This window comes from Sardina pilchardus, chromosome 19 (assembly GCF_963854185.1).
Source record: "Sardina pilchardus chromosome 19, fSarPil1.1, whole genome shotgun sequence".
Classification (NCBI taxonomy): domain Eukaryota; kingdom Metazoa; phylum Chordata; class Actinopteri; order Clupeiformes; family Clupeidae; genus Sardina; species Sardina pilchardus.
The window spans coordinates 23678972-23703546 of record NC_085012.1 but is presented as its reverse complement, the minus strand read 5'-3'; the positions used below and the strand labels follow the sequence as shown (position 1 = coordinate 23703546).

At 48.1% G+C, this 24575-nt stretch overlaps 1 protein-coding gene across 1 annotated transcript in view; it reads right to left on the bottom strand.

Annotated features, from left to right (window-relative positions):
- Positions 1-1158: 1158 nt before the first annotated feature.
- LOC134065736 (solute carrier organic anion transporter family member 5A1) overlaps positions 1159-24575 on the bottom strand; it is a 54486-nt gene continuing 31069 nt past the window's right edge. Inside the window, exons 4-10 of the mRNA XM_062520770.1 lie at positions 23959-24179; positions 20351-20515; positions 12844-13042; positions 9502-9661; positions 6963-7204; positions 6354-6418; positions 1159-4843 (exon numbers count right to left, since the gene is read on the bottom strand). Coding sequence (XP_062376754.1) covers positions 4290-4843; positions 6354-6418; positions 6963-7204; positions 9502-9661; positions 12844-13042; positions 20351-20515; positions 23959-24179 — 1606 coding nt within the window. The 3' untranslated portion in view covers positions 1159-4289. The remainder of the gene's footprint in view (positions 4844-6353; positions 6419-6962; positions 7205-9501; positions 9662-12843; positions 13043-20350; positions 20516-23958; positions 24180-24575) is intronic.

Sequence of the window (24575 nt, the reverse complement as noted above, 5' to 3'; positions counted from 1 at the left end):
AAGGTAAAGAACTGTGTCTGAAGCTATCGGGCACAGTGGTAGGTGTAGTGGTAAAATGAGACTATGAATTATGAATTCTATGAATACTAAGAACTCTGTGATCATGGTAAAGTGGACTTAAAAAGGAATTAAAAACATGTTTGATAATGGTGGAGGTTATTGTCCAATGTTTATAACATACCAGTTGTATCAAATTATTCCTAGAGTGCTAATGAGTGCACATATTGTGAATGTGGATAATACAGTATGATGTGTTAATGTTAAAAGTTGCAATTGGTGACAAACTCTAATAAGAGGTGGATAAACTCTATTTCTCAAATTTCAGAGGTGGATAAACTGCATTTACTTGCATTTAGCCTCCACTACATCACTAGCTGCAGTGCCCAAGCAATAGCCACCAGAATAGAGCTAGGCCACCAGAACCATTTAAGGCCTCTGGTCAGAGAAGCCTCATTATCACAACTCATGATCAAATTATTGCCTATTTGCATTGAAAATAAGAGAGTCTGCAGGTTTTGTTCTTGCATTTTGTTGGAATGAAGACCAGTTCCTTCATCATTTATGAGAAGCATCCTTTTTTTGGCGAGCCAGCCAGTATGTGACTTTGGGGGGAAAAGATAAACCCTAATTGTTCCATAAACCTACTGTTTTCTTCAAGAAAACTATTGGCATGAAGGAAAGGCTTTAATTTATGGACTTCATTTCTTCACGAGCAGAAGGTGTTCATGACCTGTGATTGAATGAATTTGCCTGACGTACAGTGTGCTGGTAGAGTTACTGTATATGGCTGCTGATTCTAGATCAGCTTTGGCCATGTTCCAGCTTGTAAAGTGAGCTGTTAATTATTGATATGAAATGAATGCAGTTAGTGTGAAGAGGACTTCAAGCATACTGTGCAAGACAATGAACAAATACGGTCCCAATAAACTGTTCTACATGGCACACCATTAAATACCGTTCAATAGTAAACAGACTAGGTTGTGTTGCATTTTATAGCCTGTGTTGTAAGGGGTGTTTAATTCATTTGTGGAAATAAACTCAATCACTTATAAATGTCTGTGAAATACAGAAAAAAGACAGAGCAAATTGATATAGTCAGTGCCACACATGACTGGAAACAAACACAAATGAAACCCATCAGATTTGTTTTTACTAATTTTAATGACAAATATCAAGTATTCAAGGTTTTTGTAAACAAACCGTTCACAAATGATGTATCGACTTATGTTCCTGAGGAACACAAAGCAAGAGCTTCACCTTTTGAATACATCTGCTCGTAATTAAATAAATACATAAAATATTGATAGAAATGAAAGAGGAGGGAAAAGTACTCTACTGTACAGTCTACCTGAAATAATCCACATGATCAGAGTCCAGAACAGCCCACAGTGTCTACTCACACAACACGTACAGAGACCGCAGAGTGTAGAGCCGCGCGAGAAGAGCTATGGAGCTGTCTGTTATAAATGTCCAACTTCACCTGTGTCACGAGTTGTTCAAACAAACACATTGAGCCCCATCAGCTCCCAACTTCCCCTCCCACCCCCACCAAAAGACGATGACAGCACCTCCACAGCATCCACATATTTTTTTAAAAAAACGTCACTTTCTCGTCATGAATTGTGGAGGCATGGTGGTACAGTAGATGTTTCCAAATTTTGTAACAAATATTTTAGACAGATGGACAAAACGGTCTTGCAGATGTCTAGCAGATTGGAATCCTAAGAACAGATCTAGATGCAGTTCCTGTTTAAAAAGAAACAATCACCTGCATTGCAAAAGGCAACCCTTCCTCCCCAAAATGATTTTCAACACTTTTTGCTTTATAGATACTGTAGGTAATTCAGGCACAGAAACACGAATATGCAGTTTCCAGTGAGATTTACTTTTGTGTAGCATTTTGCTGTCTATAATTCATTAAGTCGGTTAATTAAATAGATATCTAGCTAGATGTGAGTTCTACAGTAATGTTTCAGACTTTACTGAAAATATTTACATTGCTATGGCATTAGGAAACAGGATTTAAATACAAATCTTGTTAAACACACTAGGTACAGTGTGGCTGGATACACTGTTTGTCCAAACACAATTGTCACATATAATATTAAACTTTTTTGCTTTTTGTATCTTTTGGGTGATCTGGACACCAATGGCTCAGAAGTTTCATACAATCTCACTTCAAAGTATCCTTCCCAAGAATGGCCAAGTATTTTTATATTTTTTAAAATATTTTTCACATTTAAAGATCACCTTCTACAATCCACACCTTTAAACCATAGTTCTCTACTATCCCTATACAGCAGTATTAATACTGATATTGATATCTTTCGCACCTAGGGATGTCTTAAGTCAGAATAAAAACATGTTTGTCAGATGCATCCTGTTCATATCTCCTTTGGTCAGCAGGGGGTGCTAGAACACCTTGAAAGAAGAGTAGCATCAAATCACAGCCACTATTTACACATGTGCATTTTCTGTTGAAAATATTTCTGTATATAATCATTTTTTGGGGCATTACTGAATGCATGCTTATTGCACTAGTTTAAATGTGGAATGCACTAATATGCAACTCCTACAGACATGTTTAAGATTATTGAAGCCCAATACATTGCTGAGCCAACTGACGCAGTTGCAGATTATAGCATCAGTTTTGACTTTTGCAGTAGTTTGCCCTGACAATCTGAATATATTGTTAATAGAGAGGCCATGTTCCCTGACCCAACATACAAAATAAACATTAGGAGAAAACATCTAGCGGTTTCCTTTTTAAATTGAACCAATCTAACTCGCCTCGATCTAATTAGAAGTTAATGCACTTAACATTCCCACGTGTTGCTTCTCCCGGGTCATGTTTGCCTTCAGGGAGAAGTGGGAGCACTGTTCTGTCCACGAGAGCAACTCGTGCAGATGGCCTTTCAGCTCATCCATCCTCTGTCGTTTGCTGTTCCTCAGTCTCAGTGACACATTTTTTAAAAAACACCAGTCATTTTCTTTTAAGTCCTCCTTGAATGAGACCTCTACAGACTCAGGTGTGTCTGAATGTGTGTGGATAGACTCTCCTGCAGCAGTAGGGTGGAGCGAGGGCTTAGGGTGGAGCGAGGGCTTTGGGTGGTGCAGCACCAAACACAGGGCTGCACTCCAGGCTCTTAGAATGGGGCTAAGAACCCTTTAGGCTCCTTCCAATGCAAAGATACCCTCAAACTGAGAAGTGTCTACATATGACATTGCAGTATGTAGTGTGAATTATGAGTGTCTGTGTCTGTGTGTGTGTGTGTGTGTGTGTGTGAGAGAGAGAGAGAGGTCCTCCTCAGAGCAGATGGTTACTCCACACTTATGAATAATGCTTGAGGTGACTCTGGCGAAGAGTACGGTTCTTGGAGAAGGCTGTCCACGTCTGCTGCTGCTGCTGCCGCCTGGCACACTCACATTAGCGCCGGTGCAGCTCTGAGGCACTGATTCGAGAGGGGACCGTGAATTGGGGGGGGGGGGGGTTCATGCCCGAAAATCTCTTAACTCATTAACAAGGACTGACGAGCAACATAGGTCACACGTTATGATCCACACGAATCATATCTCCTCCGTCCTCCAGAAACATTCAACGTGAGAAAGTTGTTTTCGCTTTTGTCGTACACTGCTGCTGAATTATGACAGTACGGCTATGAGTAGCACAGAGGAACACTGGAGAATATGATAGCTTGCATAGTACAGGATTCAATTTTGTGCTTCGAATGCAGCTGTTTGATAAGTCATCATGATGTACAGTACAAGACCTCACACAGACGTAGAAGTACAGTGTCCCCCTTCCCCTCAACTTAGCACCTTAAATATACATGTTTGACTGCAAATAATAATAAAAAAAAAAAAAAACCAACGAGAATCTCTGAAGTTAGCCCGGTGTACACGCTCCTGGTGGCTACGGCCACCAAACGATATGCACTGTAACAGAGAGGAGTCACGAGAAAAGAGAGCCGTTTTCAGCACGGGCACCAAACGCTCTGCCCCAGACTGCTCCTAAGGTCAGGGGAGATTCTGTGTTTCTGTCTGTCTGTCTGTCTGTGTGAGTGTGTATGTCTGTCTGTCTGTCTGTCTGTCTGTCTGTCAGTCAATCAATCAGCATTTGGCGGCCATGTTTGGAAGAGGAGAGTGCGACGCGAAGGCACATGGCGGATGACGGGAACCAGAAACGGCCGTGTGTGATAGGCTGCCTGCGTGTGTGTGTGTGTGTGAGAGAGTGTGTGTGTGAGAGAGAGAGAGTGTTCCGAGGTGCGACAAAGCGGCAGCCTGCCCCCTCACATTTGGGCGGCGACTTCCTGCAGCGAGCGGTTGGGCGGGGTTATTGCTTTGAGCGCGTTACCGGGGCAACTGTAGCTGTTTTGATGGCCGTGCTGGAGGCCCAAGCCCAGCAGTGATCCGGGCGCGGCGTAGTGCTGCTGTTGCTGATGCTGCTGATGATGATGAGGGTGAAGATGAAGGTGGTGACCCAAGCCGTGCGCGGCGGCGTCCCCTGCCTCGGGCCGCGGCGTGAACACGGGGCAGGAGCGGGTGCGCGCGTGGCTCTTGTGCCCGCCGGCGTGGCAGATCATGTCGCTGACGGTGCCCAGCGGCGGCGGCAGCGTCTGGCGCCAGCGCTCCTGCCGCTCCTCCTTGTACTTGATGGAGTACCAGGTGAGGAAGATGAAGACGAAGCCCACGAACTTGAGGCTGGCCGCCAGGCCGAAGTAGACGAAGCGGAAGGAGGTGACGTCGTACTCCCAGCACGAGCCGTGCACGCCACAGTCCTGCTGCCACAGCATGCACGTGGTGTCGATCACCGCGCCGAAGTAGATAGGGGTCGGAATATAGGCTGCAGCAGAGGGAGGGAGGGAGGGAGGGAGGGAGAGAGAGAGGGAGAGAGAGAGGGAGAGAGGGAGAGAGTGAGAGGACGAGAGAGGGAGGGAGAGAGAGAGAGAGAGAAAGAGAGAGCATAGAGAGAGAGAGGGAGGGAAAGAGAGAGAGAGAGAGAGAAAGAGAGCGTGAGAGAGAAAGAGAGGGAGAGGGTGAGAGAGAGAGAGAGAAAGAGAGAGAGGGAGAGAGAGACATATGTAGAAAGGAAAGAGTGAGATATAGAGAACAGGACAAAATGAGGAGGGGAAATGCATAAGGAAATGCAAAAGAAAACGAGGGAGAGGAAGGAGTAAAAACAGAGGAAAGGAGAAATGAAAAGGGAAGAGGAGAATTAGAACATCTGTTTCAAACAGTCTGCACATGTGTTCAGTTTAGGGATTTCACAGTGACTTTTGTACCCCCAGTGAGAAAAAGAGCAAGCAAGCTACAGCCTGCAGCCCTTTCTACATTTTTTAAGGCATTCCCAATCTTAGCAGCTGGATCTTAAAGGATGATTTATGCTTCTCCGTCGATTCCACACAATGATTATGCCGTTGCCTTGTCCCCAGTCAGAATGGCAAACTCTATATATACTGCCATGCTGAAATATTAATCTTATTTATTTGGCCTTTTCTTGTGTATCGAGAAACAGACGTGGTACATTCCAATGACCTAGTTACAGTATTGTATCCAGAATATAAGTCTGAGGTTATCTGCGAAGTGTCTGCCAGCCAGTTTATGTTATGTTGGCAGGCAAAGTTTCCCACAACTGCCCACAAAGTACTGCTTGCTGGCGAAGTGCTGATTGCAAAGTGTTACTGACAAATAGAGACAAATGGGAAACTCCGTCATTGTAATCAAAACATGTCTGAGTTTATTTGCAACGCTTACGTCAGTGAACTAGCATGTTGCTACTCCCTACAGAACTACAGTAGGCTGCTTGAAGCAGTAAGCGAACACACACACAGGGCGAATCGACCAATCACTGTCCTTGCGGTCTGCGTTAGAATATTTTGGAGGCATGTGTTGAGCAACGGCGGAGGGCTCGGAGGGGGTGCACAGCGACGCAGAGGGGCCTATGGGGGTGCACCGTTGATTTGACACAGAAGCATAAATCAGCCTTTAGTGTCTGTATGTAATACAAGATAGTGACCACTAGATGGTGCCATTTTTTATTGAAAAACAATTTGCTTATAAACAGTGCAGTTCCTACTGCACACTTCATATATTTATTCATGGAATAGAGGCATGTTCATACACACAGCGTAATGACAGGCTACACTTGCAAACTACTTAAGACAAGTCATGGCAGAGATTTGCTCCCACAACAGCATGTTTGCAGGGTCATTATCATGTTGGGACAAAGCAAAACAACCCCAGGGGCAGTATCCAGCCTTGTCTGAACATAAACCTCATGCTTGCTCAGGAGAAGGTCCACTGAATCTAGCAGGTCTGAGTGATGTGTGGGGAAAACCATCTGCTTTCCTTACCCAGAGTCCTTAGCAGCACAAACTGCATCCCCAGGGCAAAGGGCCTCTCCTGCTCCTCCACAGACCTACAGCACAGACAGCACAAACATCCAGTGAGAACCACGGTATTCATTCATAGACATTTAGAAAACTATTCAAATCACCCGGCTACAAAGAGAGATCTTTCCACCGGCAAAAACACGTACTGTACACTAAAGTACTGTTTACATAAACATACTACTATACAGTGTCTCATGACACAAAGGTCTATGAAACAATGGAAATAACCCTGCTCTCTTAATGTTTAATGTTTAATGTTTCTAAATAGTAATAAGTCATTCTTTCTGATTCATCTGTCGATATGCATAGAAAGCTGTTAGCACCAGCCCCTTATGCTTTGGAACATAATATAAGCCAATGTTTAAACTGCAACTGATTAAGTAACTGATTAGAATAGCTTAAGGACATATGGTCTGGAATTGTTTTATATATTATAAGAAATAGTGAGTTTAAATGAACTCCTATTATCACTTAGTATGGTCTATCACAACACAGATTAAACACAGCTAATTATCATACCTGAGATACTGTAAACTCAAACGTAATCATAACGCAGGCGCTAAGACTGACCTGAGGGTGACTATAATGGCGGAGGGCTGTGCACAGGCCGTGATGAGGGTGACGATGAAGAGGAAGATGAGGAAGGGGATGAGCGTGTTGCAGGTGCGGTCACACTTCCCCGACAGGGCGAAGCCGTTCTCGTTCAGGTAGGTCTTGACGATGACCAGCTGCAGCTGGTGACCCTGGCCGCCCGAGGGCGGAGTGATGACCTGCCGGCTCTGGACACAGGCGCAGTCCGTGTAGTTGCGGATCTGCATATGGGGAGCACACACACACACACACACAAGAAAACAAGTTTAAACATGACTGCACACTGAAAATGTGAACATTTCAGACACAGATAGCCGATCACAGATAATCGATCACATTTCACCATGAGACGAGTGTGGACAGCTTTGTTTTACTGCACTGCAGCAGCAATCTTCAGGGTTCACTGTAAGCGAGGTGGAAAAACAACAAGCTTTTCTCAGGGGCAGAAACAATACTTCATGCGACAACTTGGTTGCCGACACTGTATTGCTGGAAAAGCCTTGCAAACTTATCCAAAAGCAACAAACACGCCCCACAAAGCGATCAAACACTGTTTCTTCTGGTTGCTATCTGGAAAGGAATGTGCAAAGGGTCACACCCGAGTCATTGAGAAAACACTCTTTTTTTGCCTGTCCGTCCCTTATCTAGTTTCTGCTGCAGATTACAAGCATTTCCTTCGCAGTCTTTGTGCCAGTTTCCTGGCCAGGTCGCTTTATGGGGGTGAGACGGCGAGCTTGTTCCTGCATTGCATTCAAAACATATTAACGGTGGATCTGACAAAGCAGGGGCCAGAGCGGGTCACACAATAGGCTGGAGGAGGATTATCCGCGCAATCTCCGCACGCGGGGAGGCAACAAGGGCTGCGACCTCAGGAGAACCCATCAGTCAAAAAGCGCCCGGGCGGACTGGAGTGGATGGAACCCGAACGAACAGAAACGGAACGGAGCCCAGCGGAACCGAGAGTGCGCTGAACTGGAAATGTTCTAATACGCGATCCGCTATTTTCTTTTCTCCGCGAGCGGGTGGGAAGTGTTGTCTTTACACGCGGCCGAGCACACAAGCGGCTCTCGGGGCCGGCGGGATGCATGCCTGCACAGTCGGGGGACACCGCAGGGGGTCAACACGCTTACACAATAAAGCACAATGACCGCTGCTGTGCGGCACATATAGGCCAAAGGTATCGGATAATCAGTTTGTTTTAAGTGTAAGGTTGCGTAAATAAGGGCCAAATTCCATGGTGCAGATGTTCGGCACCGTTTCCAGGAAGTGAAACAAATACTGGCAAGCAGACAAAAGGAGAACACAAGACAACGCCTTCACTCATTATATAGCATCGCATACCTTCATCAAATGGAACTTCCTTCTGAAACAGGAAGCAGCCAGTAAGTCTATGAAGAGGAGGAATGCTGGGACATTTGTCCGTTACAGGGACACGCACAACACACTCCTTCAGCTGAAGCTTAAAAGAGGTGAGGACTAGCAAGTATATTATAGCTGAATTGAATATTTAGTGTGTACTTGATGTTTGTCCTTAAAGTTTGCACTTTAGCATGTACTTGATGTAAATGCCATTAAAAACAAGTCCCATTTTTAATGAGGGTCAGGGGGTCAGCTGGTCAGTTGACAGTAAGTATGAAACCTTTAGTAGCACAGCGGCTCTCTCCATCCGGACAGAGCTGAGTCTTAGCCGCACCAAGGTGCTAGTTTCTAACGTTACCTCAAATGAACTCATGTTCCCCACACTCAAACTATGAGCCCATCCCTTCCTGGTGCCACCCTCCTGTGACCATGGCCTGCCCAGGAAGCTGTGTGTGGGGGTGAGGGTACTTGGCACTCTCCTCTAACCCACAAATGTTATAGCAGATGTCATGCACATCATGACCACTGATGCCCACTGATTTGACAATATCATGCTATCATCACATCTATGCTATCTATTCATCATCATGTCTATGGCATCTATCTAGCATCATATCTATGCCATCTAGCTATCATCATATGTATGCCATATCTATCTATATCTATCTATCTATCTATCTATATCAATGCTAATGCTATATCATATCATTATTACTAAATGTGATATGATATGCACATGCCTTTATGGGTTTTGATGGTATCTGATACAATCGGTATTGATCATGGTGATATACTGTTACAGCAACTGGACACTTATAATTATTTATGGCATCATATGACATTGTCCACGCCAGTATTATGCCATTGTCATGTTGGTTTTATGAAACACAATTCAAGATACTTTACATTCACAAGTCACCCAAAGGAAGCCAACAATGATAAAGTGACACAGTTAGAGAAGAAGGGATAGAGAAGGAGAGAGAGAAGGGAGAGGGGGAGAGAGAAAGAAAGAGAGAAAGACGCCCTTCATAAATAGCTGTGGGGAATGTTGCGGGAAAAAGGAGGGGAGTCATGACATAGTCAGCTGTGTGTGTGTGTGTGTGTGTGTGTGTGTCCAGTTCCTGTCCAGTCCGAGGCGGGTTGTTGCGCATGCACTCACCCCGGTGCTGTCGTTGCCCACGGTGCTGCAGCCGGCCAGGCAGGGGTTGAAGTAGGTGATCCCGTCGGAGCCGCACACGGGGGCGTACTCGTGGATCTTACAGCCGCAGTTCACGTTACAGCTCCCCGTCAGGTTCCTGTGCGTCATGGTGAGCGTAGGCCTGGAGAGAGGGGAAGACAAGGGGGTGCTGTTAAAGACACTAGATTTCCCTTTTTTAACCTCTGTCCAGGAAATTATGGTTCAATTGTCTGTGTGTCAGCAAGATTATGCAAAAAAACTACTAGTCAAATTTTCATGACCATTGGTGAAGGTGTCTAGTATGGGCCATTCAATTTTGAGGGTGGTCCAAATCACAGGCCGAATCCCAAAAATGTCCACTTCTTACTGTAAGCTCTTTGAGATTTGGCTTTGACATTTGGCCTTTGTGGAAGTTTGTGCTCTCCCAAAGCTTTCCTGTTCATTTAGCAGATGCTAATCTGAGCACTTCAGATTAGCGTCTGCAACTTTTTTTGCAACTTCTCCAATATACAGTAAAACATGCAAAGATCCAATAGCACATCAGCAAGAGAGACAGGTAGAGAGAAAGAAAGTGAAATGGTTGATAGTGAACTACAAAAAAACAGGCTTATACCTGTGTTGTCCAAAAAGTACACAATGCTCAACTTTGAAACTATTCCCAGGCTTTGAAAAATATCCATTAAATTGTGAAGAGGGACACCCTTTGCCCTTTCAAAGGGAAAAAGAGTTGTTTTTTTCAAGCCTTCCTCTTCCTTTAATAATGGAAAGACCAGGGGGAATCCCTTGCACATTGTCCCAACAATATCAAAGTCTTTGCCATGTCTAAGGCCTCAAATCGTAACCTTTGAATCCATGTGGATTAAGTCACGTCAGTCATTGACAGACACAAACACACCCAGAGGAAGTCAGTGATGGCAAGTACTGTAAGACAATTGGAGAAGGGGAAACAGAAGAGAGAGAGAGAGAGAGATAGACAGAGAGAAAGAGAGGGACAGAGAGAGAGAGAGAGTGAAAGAGAGAGAGAGAGCAGAAAGACACCCTGAGTACACAGCCCAAGAGAATGTGGTGGGAACCAGGAGGAGGCCAAAGCCAGCTCCTCTCTCCTGTCAACACGACGCAGTCAACTGTGCCTCCTGCTGACTCAGCGCCGGCCCGGCCCCAGACAGAACAACGGACCCGTCCACACCGGCCACCGCCGGCCCACGCTGAGGAGGATGAACCCATCGGCACCGCTCCACAACGACCCACAAAGGCCAGCAGGGACTGCGGGATGGACACCAGGAAAGACCTGCACTTCCAGTCATCTCAGCTGCGTATGGATTATGCTATATATGTATACCTTACCAGCAAGGGGTCTCTGTATATGCTACTAAGACACAATAGATCAAGTCGAGTTGTTTTAAAATTAGCTACAGAGGGTCCCCACCCAAACATAAACAGATAAACACACACACACACACACACACACACACACACACACAGAAGGAGACACACCTTTCCTGAGGAGCCGAATGATGAGATAATGATTTCTGTGCGGCTAAACTAACCCCTGACGCCGTCACTGTCTCCCATCTGGCACTGGGTGCCGTCTAGGCGGGTTAAATCTGCCATCGCGTTTCTTCCCCCGTGACATTTCCCACTCGAGCTAATTAGCGTCGCTAGCGTCGCCTCTGATTGCGCCCGGGCTCGTCTCCTGGACACCACGTCTTCATTAGCACCGAGTCCTCCGTCCGCGCGCTCATTAAAAAGCTGCTCTCAGAGTTGTTGGGTTTTTTTGTGTTGTTTTTCTAAACTCACTTCTGGTCATTTCTGCCCCTTTCTGTCACGGCGCTCAGTATGTGGCACAACAGCCTCCGACACCTGCTGACAAGAGAACACTTAAAAAAAAAACCCTCATTAATGGCTAAAAGTATCGTCTTCACGGGCATCGCTGGTTTAATCGCACCAGATGTTGCATGAGACGTGAGAGTCCAAAAGCAGCCATCTGTGTCAGCACCTGAAATAGACTTCGTCTTTAGACAAAGCAGACTTTCTCCGAGCCTACTGACTGTCTTCTTTCTGGGCGCGACCCTGAGTTCAGCCTAAACAAACCGTGACCCCCGTGGCAAGCTGTGCCACCTTGAGAAACGGGACGACGCGACCTGGGAACGCCATGGGTAAGGGGGTCAGGACAGGAGGCCAAATCGCAGGGCTCTGAGAAGCAGCACACCACCGTACGTTACAGTGCACCGGGTCCACTGTTAACATTCCACAAATGAGTTAGACGCTGACCACCCCTCCCCCCCCTGCCACACACAAACCCTCTTCCCCCCTTTGGGTCTTTCATGCGAGGCCCCTCTCAGTTTCCTGTTATGTCTTGTACAAACACCCCTTCTCCACCCGGGAGGCGGGCGGGCGCAGTGCAGTGCCTTCCCAGCAGCAGCAGTGGCTCACGGCTCATACCAGAGCCACAGTGAGCCGAGTCAAATCGCCCACAATGGGCTGCCTTGTGGTGTGTGTGGAGAGAGAGAGAGAGAGAGAGAGAGAGAGAGAGGGGGGAGCTTTGCCATCTCCACAGCCCCAGGACTGCAGGCGCTGAATGGGCCTCACTGAATGAACACGCCCCACACAGCACAGCACACACAAGACCAGGCCAAGACCAGGCTGCACATGTATGGGATATTTACACACATTTAGCGGAGCACAAGGTGGCTGTGTGTGTCGGAGTGATTTAGAACCCTGCCAGAGCAGCAGCAGCAGCAGTAGTCATGCCCCCGGGGTACGGAGCGCCACACAGTCTAGTCTGGGCCAGCTTTTGTGCACCAGCACCAGGCAGCAGTGCATTACTGCTAAATGAGCAAACAGGAGGAGCGCTAATACCGATGGCTAAACAGACATGTGCTGCAGGGGGGAGAGGTTTGTAAAGGTTTATGGGTAGATGGACAGCAAGACGGGCAGATCAATACGTACTGTAGATACTGATAAACACAGACAAAGAGCCAGACATACTGGCACACAGACACAGACTGACAGATGGATGGACAGAGAGAGAGACAGAGAGAAAGAGAGAGAGAGAGAGAGAGAGAGAGAGAGAGAGAGAGAGAGTTGGCCAGTCCGTCTGACGGACAGACAGACAGATGGACAGAGGATTTCATTTGGCAGTATGGGTCAGTGAATACATCACCACCAGACAGACAGCCACCAGTCAAGCAAGCAGACATTGTACAAACTAGTTGGCAGAAATACTGACAGACAGACAGACAGACGGACAGACAGATATGGCAGAGACAGACAGAGAGACAGACAGCAGACGTAGATAGACGGCCTCGCGTGCCAGGCACGTACCCTGTGGTGTAGGGGATGTTGATGCCGCCCAGGTTGATGCTCTCGCAGCCCACGATGAACAGCGTGGAGAAGCAGAGCAGGGACACGCCGCTGCAGATCATGGCCAGCTTGGCCGACTCCCGCGCGCCCAGCTTCAGCTTCTTAATGATGTAGCCGCCCAGCACGATGCCCACACCGGCACTGGGCACAATGATCACGCCTACGGACAGGTGGACAGAGAGAGAGAGAGAGAGAGAGAGAGAGAGAGAGAGAGAGAGAGAGAGAGATGAAGAGACAGACAAATAATCAGTCAATACCATCATGGGAGCCTAAAGATACATTAGATTGAAACAGGGGTGAGACAAGAGACACATATTCAGTCATATCAGTGTACCAAGCTCAATGATCAGCTTACAAGATAAGTAGTATTTTTAAGTCTTAATACATAGGTGCACACTGCACAGCCATAAGTGACTTACTGGATGCTTACTACATCTTCGTCAGAGTCCGAATTTATTCAGTTCTGTTAAAGTAGGCCTAGAGTAGGATGTCTCCATATTGTCAGATAACTAACACTGATGCATGCGCTGTATAATTAAATACTTACTTACTTACTTACTTCCTTACTTACTCACTGATCAATTCCCTCCATATCTGTTTATGTTTTCTATGTGTGTTCAATAGGTCTGCATTAAAAGTCAACTTCCTCCTCCACTAAATGGCTGAACTAATTAGCCTGGCTGTGCGGCGTGCATATAAACATTCACGGCAGTGTGACTCATATCAATTTGAATTTCAATTGAAAGAGTGAGACTGTGAGGGTGTGTATTTGAGTGGGGGAGGGGGAGAGAGAGTGTTTGCACGGATATATTTGTATGTGTAACACATACACACAACAACACACACAGAGAAAGAGAGACAGAGGAAGAGAAAAACAGACAGACAGAGAGAGAGAGAGAGAGGGAGCACAACAGGAAGCGATATTAGGCACTACGCAGAATCAAAGCAACACACCTGTAAGGAAAGGAGAGATGAAAGATGGAGAGAGCGAGGGAGAGATAGTGAGAGAGCGAGAGCGACAGTGATCTCCCCTGAGTGGAGTGAAACTGTGTCTGATGTGTCCACAGGGCGAGCTGGTGAAGAGACTGGCGATGGCAGCGCCCATTACACCGCGCTTACTCACGCGTCAACGCATCAACTCCCCCCCCCCCCCCCCCCCGCTTTGCTCTGACAGGAAGTGATGTCGTTCCCCCCTGACAGACACAATCAGGCCGTTCCGCCGTTGACGAGCTCGTCGGAGAGTCCTGACTCAGACCAGTAGGCGGGCCACTCTGGGGATCCGCTGCTGCTGCGAAGCGAAGCAAAGCGATGGAAGAAGGGAAGAAGGGAACGCGGTGTGCAGACGAGTGGACGAGAGCAGGGACACACTCTCGAGCAGCCCACACAAGAGAAGCGTCTCTCAAGGAAAAAAGCACCGGGACGAGGCCGGTGTGTGTCAGAGACGTTTAAACCAGCGGAGGGAACAGATTCCAGTTCACCGCGTCTTGTTTTTTTACTTCAGCTTGTGTTCCTTCTGTCTGAGTGGGAAGGAGAGGTGCAGACGCACACCAAAGTCGCGGCGCAGGCAACTAGGCTTAAAGTTTAGTTAGAGAGAGAGAGAGAGAGAGATGCCGCACACTCCGAGTTACAAGTCAGTTTTTTAATAAAGCGGTAACGTTTCGGCCTTTATGGCCTTCTTCAGATCGCGTACAAAAAACGATTAAACTCAGAGTCTGAGTGAGCAACTCCACGGCTCCCCATGTTGACCCCTGAACCCTCCCTGCCTCCACTTACACAGATGTGCTTTCCCAAATCCTGACCCTGAAGCACTAACTCTGAGTGGAGGACTGTATACAGCACTTCTGAGTGGAGGACAAAACGTGCGCATGCAGTGTCATTATGCTTATTTTCAGCATCTCCTTATTTCAAAGAGACGTATGTACAGTATATAGCATATTATGTTCTGCTGTTGTGGACTCAACAAAATGTTGTGGTCAACAAAAAATTCTGATCTGACTGACATTCTGTTGCGAGATGACATCTGCGTCACATGCACAGTGCACCGTCTGCAGACCGATATCTCAACAAGGAACATCCTGCTCCCTCCCTTGAGTACCCTCAGAGTCTCCGGCGTCTGGGTCTGCCTGTGGTCATGCACAGACACCGGCTCTATTGAACGCGCCCCTTCCTTTCAGCTGCTGCGTGACTGGGCCGAGCGAGATGCCAGCCTCTTTCACTAAAGTCCACAAGGCTTTCACCCAGGCGAAGGGAAACACACTGACATTGGCTCGGCCACTGCCAGGACTCTCCGGGCTCCGGGGGCAAATGAGCTGTAAGGACAGCCTGTCGAGGGGATTAGGCTACTGCGGCTAACGGAAAGAAAGAAAGAAAGAGAGAGAGAGAGAGAGAGAGAGAGAGAGAGAGTGAAAGAGAGAGAGAGAGTTGGCAGTAGCGTGACAGAGAGGAGACGGAAGAGAGTGAAAGAGAAAGAGAGAGAGAGTGGCTTGGCACCGCTACCGCGCTGGCATGGAGTGGCGACCGCCTCAAACAGGGCCCACACACGTGCTAGCCGCCCGCTGCTGCAGCTAATTTCGCTGGATTTAAATGTCAAAGGCGTGCCAGCCGGTGCCGTGCAAATCCACTGGACATGCGCAGAGTGCATGCCAGCCAATCAAACCTCTGCCCTGAAGGGGCCGAGACACAAAGCAGCCAATCAAAAAACGGTGGCCCAAAGGGGGCCAGGACACACGGCAACCAATAGGAGCCCGGCCTCTCTGACATTTCCTCGTTTCAGAACGGCTCATCTGATACCACAGATGGAAGCTCGTGGCTGTGACCGTCTCTGGTGACGGCCAGCTGAGAGACAGCGCAATAGCATCGCATTACATCTTCAGTTATGAGATAGTCGTTCCGCCGCACGCCCTTACACAGCCAAAGCCCTGCGCCAGCCAGCAGACACAAGCCTCGAGAGGCCGACTCCATACCACAACTGGGCCACAACTGGGCCACAGCTGGCCCCATCCACATAGACATCCACTGCCATCTGAGATACCCCTCAGTAAGTAACAGCATGAGTAACACTGGGCACCTGATAGACTGGAGTTAATGACCAACTAGAAAGCACAAGAATCGTACACATGACATTGCATTGATGACTGTGATGACCGCATTTGAACACAGCCAGAAACTGAATTAAATTGCATTTAATGAAACTGCATGATCTACGCCAAATCTGCACACACGTAAGCTGTTGGCTAGATCCCCCTTCCCTATATGCGATTCAGCACGGGCATCAAACAGAGCTGTCCGCGCATCAGCAAGCACCAGACTGCCTTAAAGCTTCTGATCATCTCCAAAACGCATCTGCTCTGGGGCGTTAAAAGCTCACTCAGGATTAAGAGCACATGTTCTCAAAAGCCTGGCTGGGCAAACGGGAGGAGAATCCAGGTAAAAAAAAAAAAAAAGAAGGAATACATTAACAAGCCTTTGTAAACTGTGAGAGCACCACTGCACATCCTCGAGTTAAATTTAGACGTGCGAATGTGTGAACATGCATAACGAGAGTGTGAGAGAGGGGGGGGGGAAGAAAGAGAGTTCCGTACTCGAGTCCCCTCCTGTGCATCACGCCAAAAAGAAAGACTGGAGAAAGAGGGAGAGGGAGAGAGAGAGATAGAGAGAGAAAGTGAGTGGAGAGAAAGAAAGAAAGAAAGGTGGAGGAAAGACTAAGAGAGGAAAAGAGAAGAAAAGCAATAGTGCACACAGATGCAAACACAGTGAAGGGGGGAAAAGAGGAAAAACAGGAAAGACGTGGGGTGAGGACAAGAAAACACCAGGATAGGAGAAAACAACAAGGAATGCCGCAGGAAATGGCTGTGGAGAGAGAAGGAAGGAGGGAGAGAGAGAGAGAGAGAGAGAGAGAGGGCCTCTGTTGGAGGAGCAGCTTAAAGATGTCCCGTCTGAGTCCAAGCGTGAGTGTGGTCACTCATCCCACTCTCCTCTCCCTGACTCTCTCCCCAGCGTCCTGACGCTACTGGGGGCCTGACAGCAAAGGCTGCTGGGAAATGAGGGAGGGGGGTCAGAGAGACAGACAGACAGGCTGCACACAATGCAGAGAGTCACGCAATGGGGCTCCACGCTGCCAAGCAGGACTCCCTGGAAAGGCTGTGGCGAGCCATGGGGTTGGAGAAGATTGGAGGGAGTCAAGGAGGACATCAACCACACAACAACAACCACCCAACAACCAGTGGTTGGAGGTATGTAGGAAAGGACAACATCAACAACATCAACAGCAACAACAACAACAACAGCCAGGCAACTCAGTGACTCAAAACCACCACAGCAGGGCATGAGCTTTGATGAGCAGAGCTCACTGGGTAGATGTGTTGCAGAGCCAGTTGGGGGGAGTGGAGTGTGTGGGGGGAAAGACTGAAAGAAGAGGTTGTGCAGACAGCATGGCCACGCCGCACTCGGCCACATCAGAGGGACTGGCGCTGGACAACAGGGCCAGCTGGCAGCGGCGCGGGGTGGAGGGGGACGGGGAGGAGGGCGGGCGGTAAGCAGACAGCCTGCTACAGCACATCACGCCGGGTCACGTCACGTCACGTCTCATCATCAGGATGGGCACTAATGAGCAGCGCTGGCTGACAGCTACAGTAGCCTCTCTCTCTCTCTCTCTCACACTCATTCTCTGCCTCTCTTTCTCATTCTCACACTCATTCTCTCCCTCTCTCTCCACCATCTTGCTTCTGCTCTCTCTTTTGCTCTCTCTCTCTCTTGTTCTCTCAGCAGCCACCATGCTTGTTGTTGCTGTTGTTGTTGTTGTTGTTTTGGCAGCTTCTTTGGTCTCATTATGTATGCATGGTTTCTCTATAATGTACAGATGCATATTTAAATGTACCTACTTTTGTCCTGAGATCCTTGTTCCGTGTCAATGACTCCCTGTCTCCCCTCTCTCTCCCTCCCTCTCTTTCTACCTCTTCTCTCTCTCTCTCTTTTCTCTTTCTCGCTCTCTTATTATCTCTCAGGGGAGCCTTCATGAGACTCATATCAGATGAAAGTATGTGTGTTGGGATGAAGGGGGATGTAGATGTAGATGTCAACCCCAGACAACACATTGGCCCGCTTTGTTTCCATTCAGCAGATGATCTACTGCAGCAGTCCTCAATGAGTGAAGCTGAGCTAGTTAAAACATGTAAACATCTGTATTAGAAATGTACCTTCGGATGGAAAGCCAGCAAACCCAGCAAAGTCAGTGTGCTGCCACGGCTAGAGAGGAAGGACCTATTAACTCTGAATCAGAGTCTTTGTGTATGTGCCTGATTTATAATTGTCTTAAAACCCATCAAGGTGAACATAGTCTGTCATTATTGCCTGTTAAATTTACCATTACCACTATGACTCAGAGAAGCAGTAGAGGCATGCAATTGTTAAGAACACGCTGATAGGTCTCGAATATTTCTCATTAGTGATTTGCTGAAATGCAGGGAGCTTTGTGTCCTGGAGTTGTGTGTGGAAGGTCTATGTTTTATGACGAAGTGAGAGGGTTCACCTTCACAGCAACCTCTCCAAGGCCTTTTTACCAATTTGGTCTAGATGACTACACCGGATGTACTGTAATCTATTAGAGTACACTGCAAGGGTGCTGGCCATGGACTGCCAGTCCAGTCATCTCAGAGCATCAATAAGCAGCGGATGTCCTTGTGTGTGTGTCACTCCACTTAAGCAAGACATCCATGTCGTGCGCGTGTGGAGTAGTCACGGTAACCATACAACCAAATTGTCTCTCTCTGGCAGTATCCTTGGCAACAGGGCTGAGGAAGCAGCCCGCACCGCTGAGTCTGTGGCCTGCTGGTTGGCAATATGGTCACATTGATGCAGTGAGTGCTAGTCATCCTTTACTGCAGATTGTGGTGCGTTTCCATAATGCAATGGTGTGTGTGTGTGTGTGTGTGTGTGTGTGTGTGTGTGTGTGTGTGTGTGTGTGTGTGTGTGTGTGTGTGTGTGTGTGTGTGTGTGTGTGTGTGTGTGTGTGTGTGTGTGTGTGTGGACAATCGTAAGGATAGTGTATCATGTATCCACCACCGTGTTGTGACAGGATGCTAACGGACTGAAGGGCACAGAGAGTCCGCTGCGGCTATTCTTACAGGCCTGCGCGGGTCTCAGGGGAACGTCCAGAGTGCAGCACTTACTGCCCGGCATGGCCTCCTGCTCTGACCTGGCTAGCGGCCCCGGAGTCTGGCCCAGATCAGGCCCAGGTAAGGCAGAACTGCACCCGGGTCAGAATCAGGCCCGATCTAAACAAAGCTACTCTATGGAAGGACACCGGTGCAGATCGGATGGACTTTGAAGCATGCGGTGGTGACCGCCAATCCAGCTATCAGCACCTAAGAGGACAGCTTCCCCCTCCCCCCTGGAAGAAGAAAGTCCATGTCCGCCCCCAACTAAGACAAGGCTGCACCGAATCAGTCTCCACACCCGCCCCAAAAAGGGGCTCCTCCTTGACGAGGACTGGACAGAGCGTACGTATGGTGTGTTAAACTCACTCCAGCTCTGTTCTTCAGTCCATAAAGCACAAGGACATGTGGACTGAAGCCAACCCCGATCCAAGCAGGATGGAGACCCAGGTCTAGCTCTGTCAGATCTGAGGCCAGAACTCGTGGAGAGGGTGTTACTAGTTGGCTGTGCACTGAGAAGCATGAAGGGGTCTTTGCTGCACACATAAATGCATAGAGGTGCAGGTAGGGTGGGGGCAGAGATGGAGATCTGGAGCTGTTCCTACATGTCTGTGGCCCTCATCACGTGCCTGAGGGCAAGATGGGCAGCTACGAAAACAGAAATGTCTTCCCTCAGAAATGTCTTTGTGCTAAATTATGCCTGCTTCTGTGTGCGAGTGTGTGTATGTGTGTATGTGTGTGTGTGTGTGTGTGTGTGTGTGTGTGTGTGTGTGTGTGTGTGTGTGACATGGCTCTCAGCTGATTTGCTGATGTCAGTCTGATTGCATGTGTAAAAATATGGTGGAGGTGTGTGTGTGTGTGTGTGAGTGTGTGAAAGACAGAAAGAGAGCAAGGGTGAGAGAACAAGAGAGAGTGGTGTGTGTGTGTGTGTGTGTGTGCGTTTGAGAGTTTGAAACAGATGGCAGGTAGTGAGAAAAATGATTGCCAATGAGACGCCAGAGATGTGAGAGCAAAAAAAAGGAGAGGGGAGGAAGAGGAGAGGGGAGGGGAGGAAGAGAGGGGAAGAAGAGGAAGATGCAGCAGAAGGAAAAAAGAGAGGGGGGATGTACAGTAAGAGACATACACACAATACACACACAGAGCATAGAGGAACAGAGTGCAGAGAAAACAACTCTGAATAGACAGAAGACTGAAGAGAAGACATAAGAAGCTAAAGATAACCTGAGATAGTGAAATGGATTGAGATGGAGACAGGGAGAAAATAATGTGTTTTTAACGTTTCCATAAACAAGCGGTCCCAGAGCACGGCGTCTTACCGGTGTAGATGCTGGCGCTGGATGCGGGGATGCCGAACTGCGACTCGATGAACTTGGGGATGAAGGTGATGAAGGCAGTGACGATGGCGCTCTCGGCCGTGTAGGACAGGCTGACAAACAGGAACGTCATGTTGCTCAGGATCCGCACGGCCGCCTTGGGCATGTCTATAGAGTGACCACACACACACACACACACACACACACACACACACACAAGAAGAAAGTCCACGTGAGTGAGTGTGTCCCCCCATCACACTGACCACAGCAACATGCCACGGCAGCAGAGGGCGAGCGGGCCCTGGGAGCTGGCCAGGGGACATTCGTCACACCAGGGGGTCACCCGGCGACTGCTCCATCGCCAGGCCTGTCCATCACATTGCCCCAGACAGACAAACAAACACGCAAGTACACCCGCTGAGAGACGAGAGAGTCTGTTAGAAATGAGTTGTTTTGACTGGCACTGACTGAAATGAGGCAGAAAATGAAGGGCATTCAGTCACATTTGATTAAACTGTCTTTTTAACACGGCAAAATTTCAGCACGCAAGCCCTAAGATAATCAGAGAATGGTAAAAATAAAGTTTATGAGAGAAACATTCTCAAAGTTTGCTCACGTTGTCTTACCAAGGTGCAACAACAGTCTAAACATAGTATGTTTAATCTTGGTGGACTAAGTGTAGGGTCTAGAAGGTGCAAGACACAGACTTGCAACATTGCAATCTAGACAGAGACTTGCCAGCTTTGGGTACTGAATACACCACAGGCCAACAGCAAACCACGCTTCTTAAAATGAAAGTCCTGAAATGGTTAAGCTCTGGTTCCCTGGTGGCTCTGGTTTCCCAACTTTGTGTGTGTGTGTGTGTGTGTGTGTGTGTGTGTGTGTGTGTGTGTGTGTGTGTGTGTGTTCCTCAAACTCGACTCGAGAACCACGCTAAGGACTCTCCTGCCACCTCCGCCAGCATTGCCCCTAACCGTAGCTCGGCGCGCACTGCAACGCTGTGCCATTGTTCAGGAATGCTAATCCGCCCGTAATCAGCCTTTCACTTGCTCCTGGACCTGTGACTTGTCACGTTACGCACGGCAGCCTCCCTCCCGGCCCGGAGAGAAAAAGGGAAAAAAAAAAAGAAAAAAAGTGGGAAATCGTCCCAAAAAGCCCGGGGGCGGGAAGAAAAAGGAACAGGATTATGTGCTTTGAGAGTTTAATTAGCCCAGGGTCTGAGGAACGGAACGCCGAGCGGAGAGAGAGCGCGCTCTAAAGTCGGGGGATCGGAGACACTGGGCCTCTGTTGTGTGTGCTAATCTCACTAACCCAGATATTTAAAAGGGAAAGTGGAACTGGGTTACTCCACATGGCGCAGCGATGGGTTTAAGCACTGGTGGTACGCTACAGCAGGGGGTCATTGGGGTGGCCTAACTCCCATCCCAGATACCGGACTTCCTGCCGAGTTCATAGGAAACCCTTATCTAATACACCTGGGCGAGACACCAGGCACACATCATTTAGGGCGCATAACACATCTTAGTGTGTCTTATCAGACAGGTGCTAAATCAGGCGGAACACACCTTGCCAAGGTTACCTTTTAAATAATTCAAAACGCTATATAACTCACTGAGCCTGTTCAGGCTTAAGAGTGAGGTGTGCTTGAGTAGCCACGGACACTTGCCAGGGATCTGTATGCCTTTGGTAGCATGCACTGAGTAGCCCACAGCGTGTTGGACTGAGGAGATGGTGCATGGGGCTTGAGCACAGTGAGCTGCAGGGGCAAGAGCCTGCAGGCACTGGGACCGCGCGTTCCGAGTGCGGATTAAGCGGAACTAATGGAGGAGACAGTTCCTCGCCGGACCACATTCACGGGCCACTTCCTCGGAACGCCGGGGTCTCCGAGGCCCCCCCCCCCCGGATTCCCGCAAGTCTAATTCGGCTAATCTGGTTAAAGCGTAGACATTCGCCACGGCACCTGTTCACCACGAGCGTGAAGCGTTTGCGAAATGGGATCATAATAATTAAAGCGGTAATTGGCGCGTTCCATTCCAGGGGAAATGCGAATGCTAATGTCGGCCTGCTCGGGAGCAAAAGGCAGATGGTTAAATGATGATGAGCGTAAAACGCCTCAAAATCATTTTTCAACATTTTCTAATGAGGGAATAATGGATGGCTCTACACGCTGTTATTAAAAACCTAATGCGGGTGTGGTGAGCAGAGAGGCCCCAAAGACAAAGTGTTTAATAATAATCATCATCCGGCGTGTTATGTCAACAACAATCATTTTGTTCGGATTCATTTGTTCTTGCAGTGTTCCTAAATTTCCCTCGGAATAAACAGACGTCCGTCCATCTGTCTGTCTGTCTGCCTACCAACCTGTTGAAAGTCAGTTTCACGCACAGAGGGCCTCTTATTGTGAGAGCAGAGAAGCCACCTGACAGAAGTCAACAGCGAAGGGGTGCATGCAATTAAGAGGAAGGGAGAACTATCACACACTTGAGGCCATGTAGGGCTCTTCCCCTCTCTCTCACACACACACACACACACACACACACACACATACAGTACACACACATATATATATATATAAAGCTCAGACACTCATTAGATCACACATTTGTTATTCACACTCGAAATAAGCAACTGCATTTTGACAGCACCATCCTCTGTTTAATTCATACAGAGCATGTATTTTTAAAATACAAGACTTTAAACACACACTCACACAGATGCACACACACACAACACACACACATCTACTCTGAAGTGCTGCAGCAGATTCTTTCAAGCACAATCCCTATATCTTACATATGGAGGCCCATGTGCCTTATGTAATCGGCATTCTTTCACAACTATCTCTCCTTTAATTCAATCTTCACAGCCTTTGCGCATGCCTTTTCTCATACAAGAGTGTGTGTGTGTGTCTGTGTGTGTGTGTACATGCGTGTGTGAGTGTGTGGATCTCGTCTAGCTCAGCAGCAGCAAGAGAGCGCTCTAATGAGTTGTGTAGGTGTTCTCCGGGGACCTCATTTAGGCTAAAAGCAGACTCGCGCCGCGCAGAGGAACAATATGACTGCTATTAATCACGGACGTTCCTCTCCCCGGCGAGGGCGGGTTCCGTTTGATGCGCAGTCAGGACGAGAGCCGGTTACATGAGTCCGGCACGTGCCGACAAACCGTTTCATCTTCAAGCCTCGGCAGCCCCCTTTGAACTTCACTGGGGATCCCCCTCAGTCTGCTCTCAGATGGACCGGCATTGTCTGCAGTACTAATCTCCCACACGTCTGAGTCAGTGTGGATTACAGCAACTCTCCCTCTGATTTCATATTGAATCCTCTCCATTATGAATTAAAAAATTAAAAATCACTCAGTTATGGCTATTTCAGCTACTACTGCTGTTGTTTATCTCTTTGCTGATATCATTTTCAGTACTGACATTGCTTTGGGTAAGAACGTCAGAAGAACATTAGAACTTCAAAACCATCTGCCAAATAGGTTAATGAGAAAACGACTGAGCAAACTGAGTTAAATCTGTAGTGAAGAGTGAAGACACACACACACACACACACACACACACACTCACACACACAGGGGAGGGCTGTGTGAGGCCAGTGCGTCGGACATACCTTTGATGTCCTTGCCGAAGCCCATGGAGGAGGTGACGGTCTGGCCCTTGCTGTTGGACTTCTCCTTCATGACCTCGTCGTCGCTGGACACGTCGTCGGCGGCGCTGAGCTTTTTCTTCTTCTTCTTCTTCTTGTGGCGCGGCGGCAGCTTCTTGGGGAAGGTGAACATGGGGAAGATGACCAGCAGCATGGCGATGGAGCACAGCAGGAAGCCACTCCACCTGGGGGGAGAGGAGAAGCTCAGGACGTGGAGGAATGTCTCTCTCTCGTTCTCTCTCTCTCTCTCTCTCACACACACACACACACAGAGTTCCTCATGCACACCACTAACATATTGCATAGACTCATGTTGTACGTATGCATAAATACATGTGTGTGTGTGTGTGTGTGTGTGTGTGTGTGTGTGTGTGTGTCTGAGAGTGTTGTACAGTATACACACAAATACAAATGTGAGCCAAAACCAAAAATCCTGGCTAGTCCAGGCTTGCTTGCACAGACACGGACACACACACACACACACACACATAACAAAGACCGGCCTGAAGATAAATTACTGTAAACTGACTAACATATAAAATGTGCTCACACACGTGCCTCCATATGTCCACACATGCACA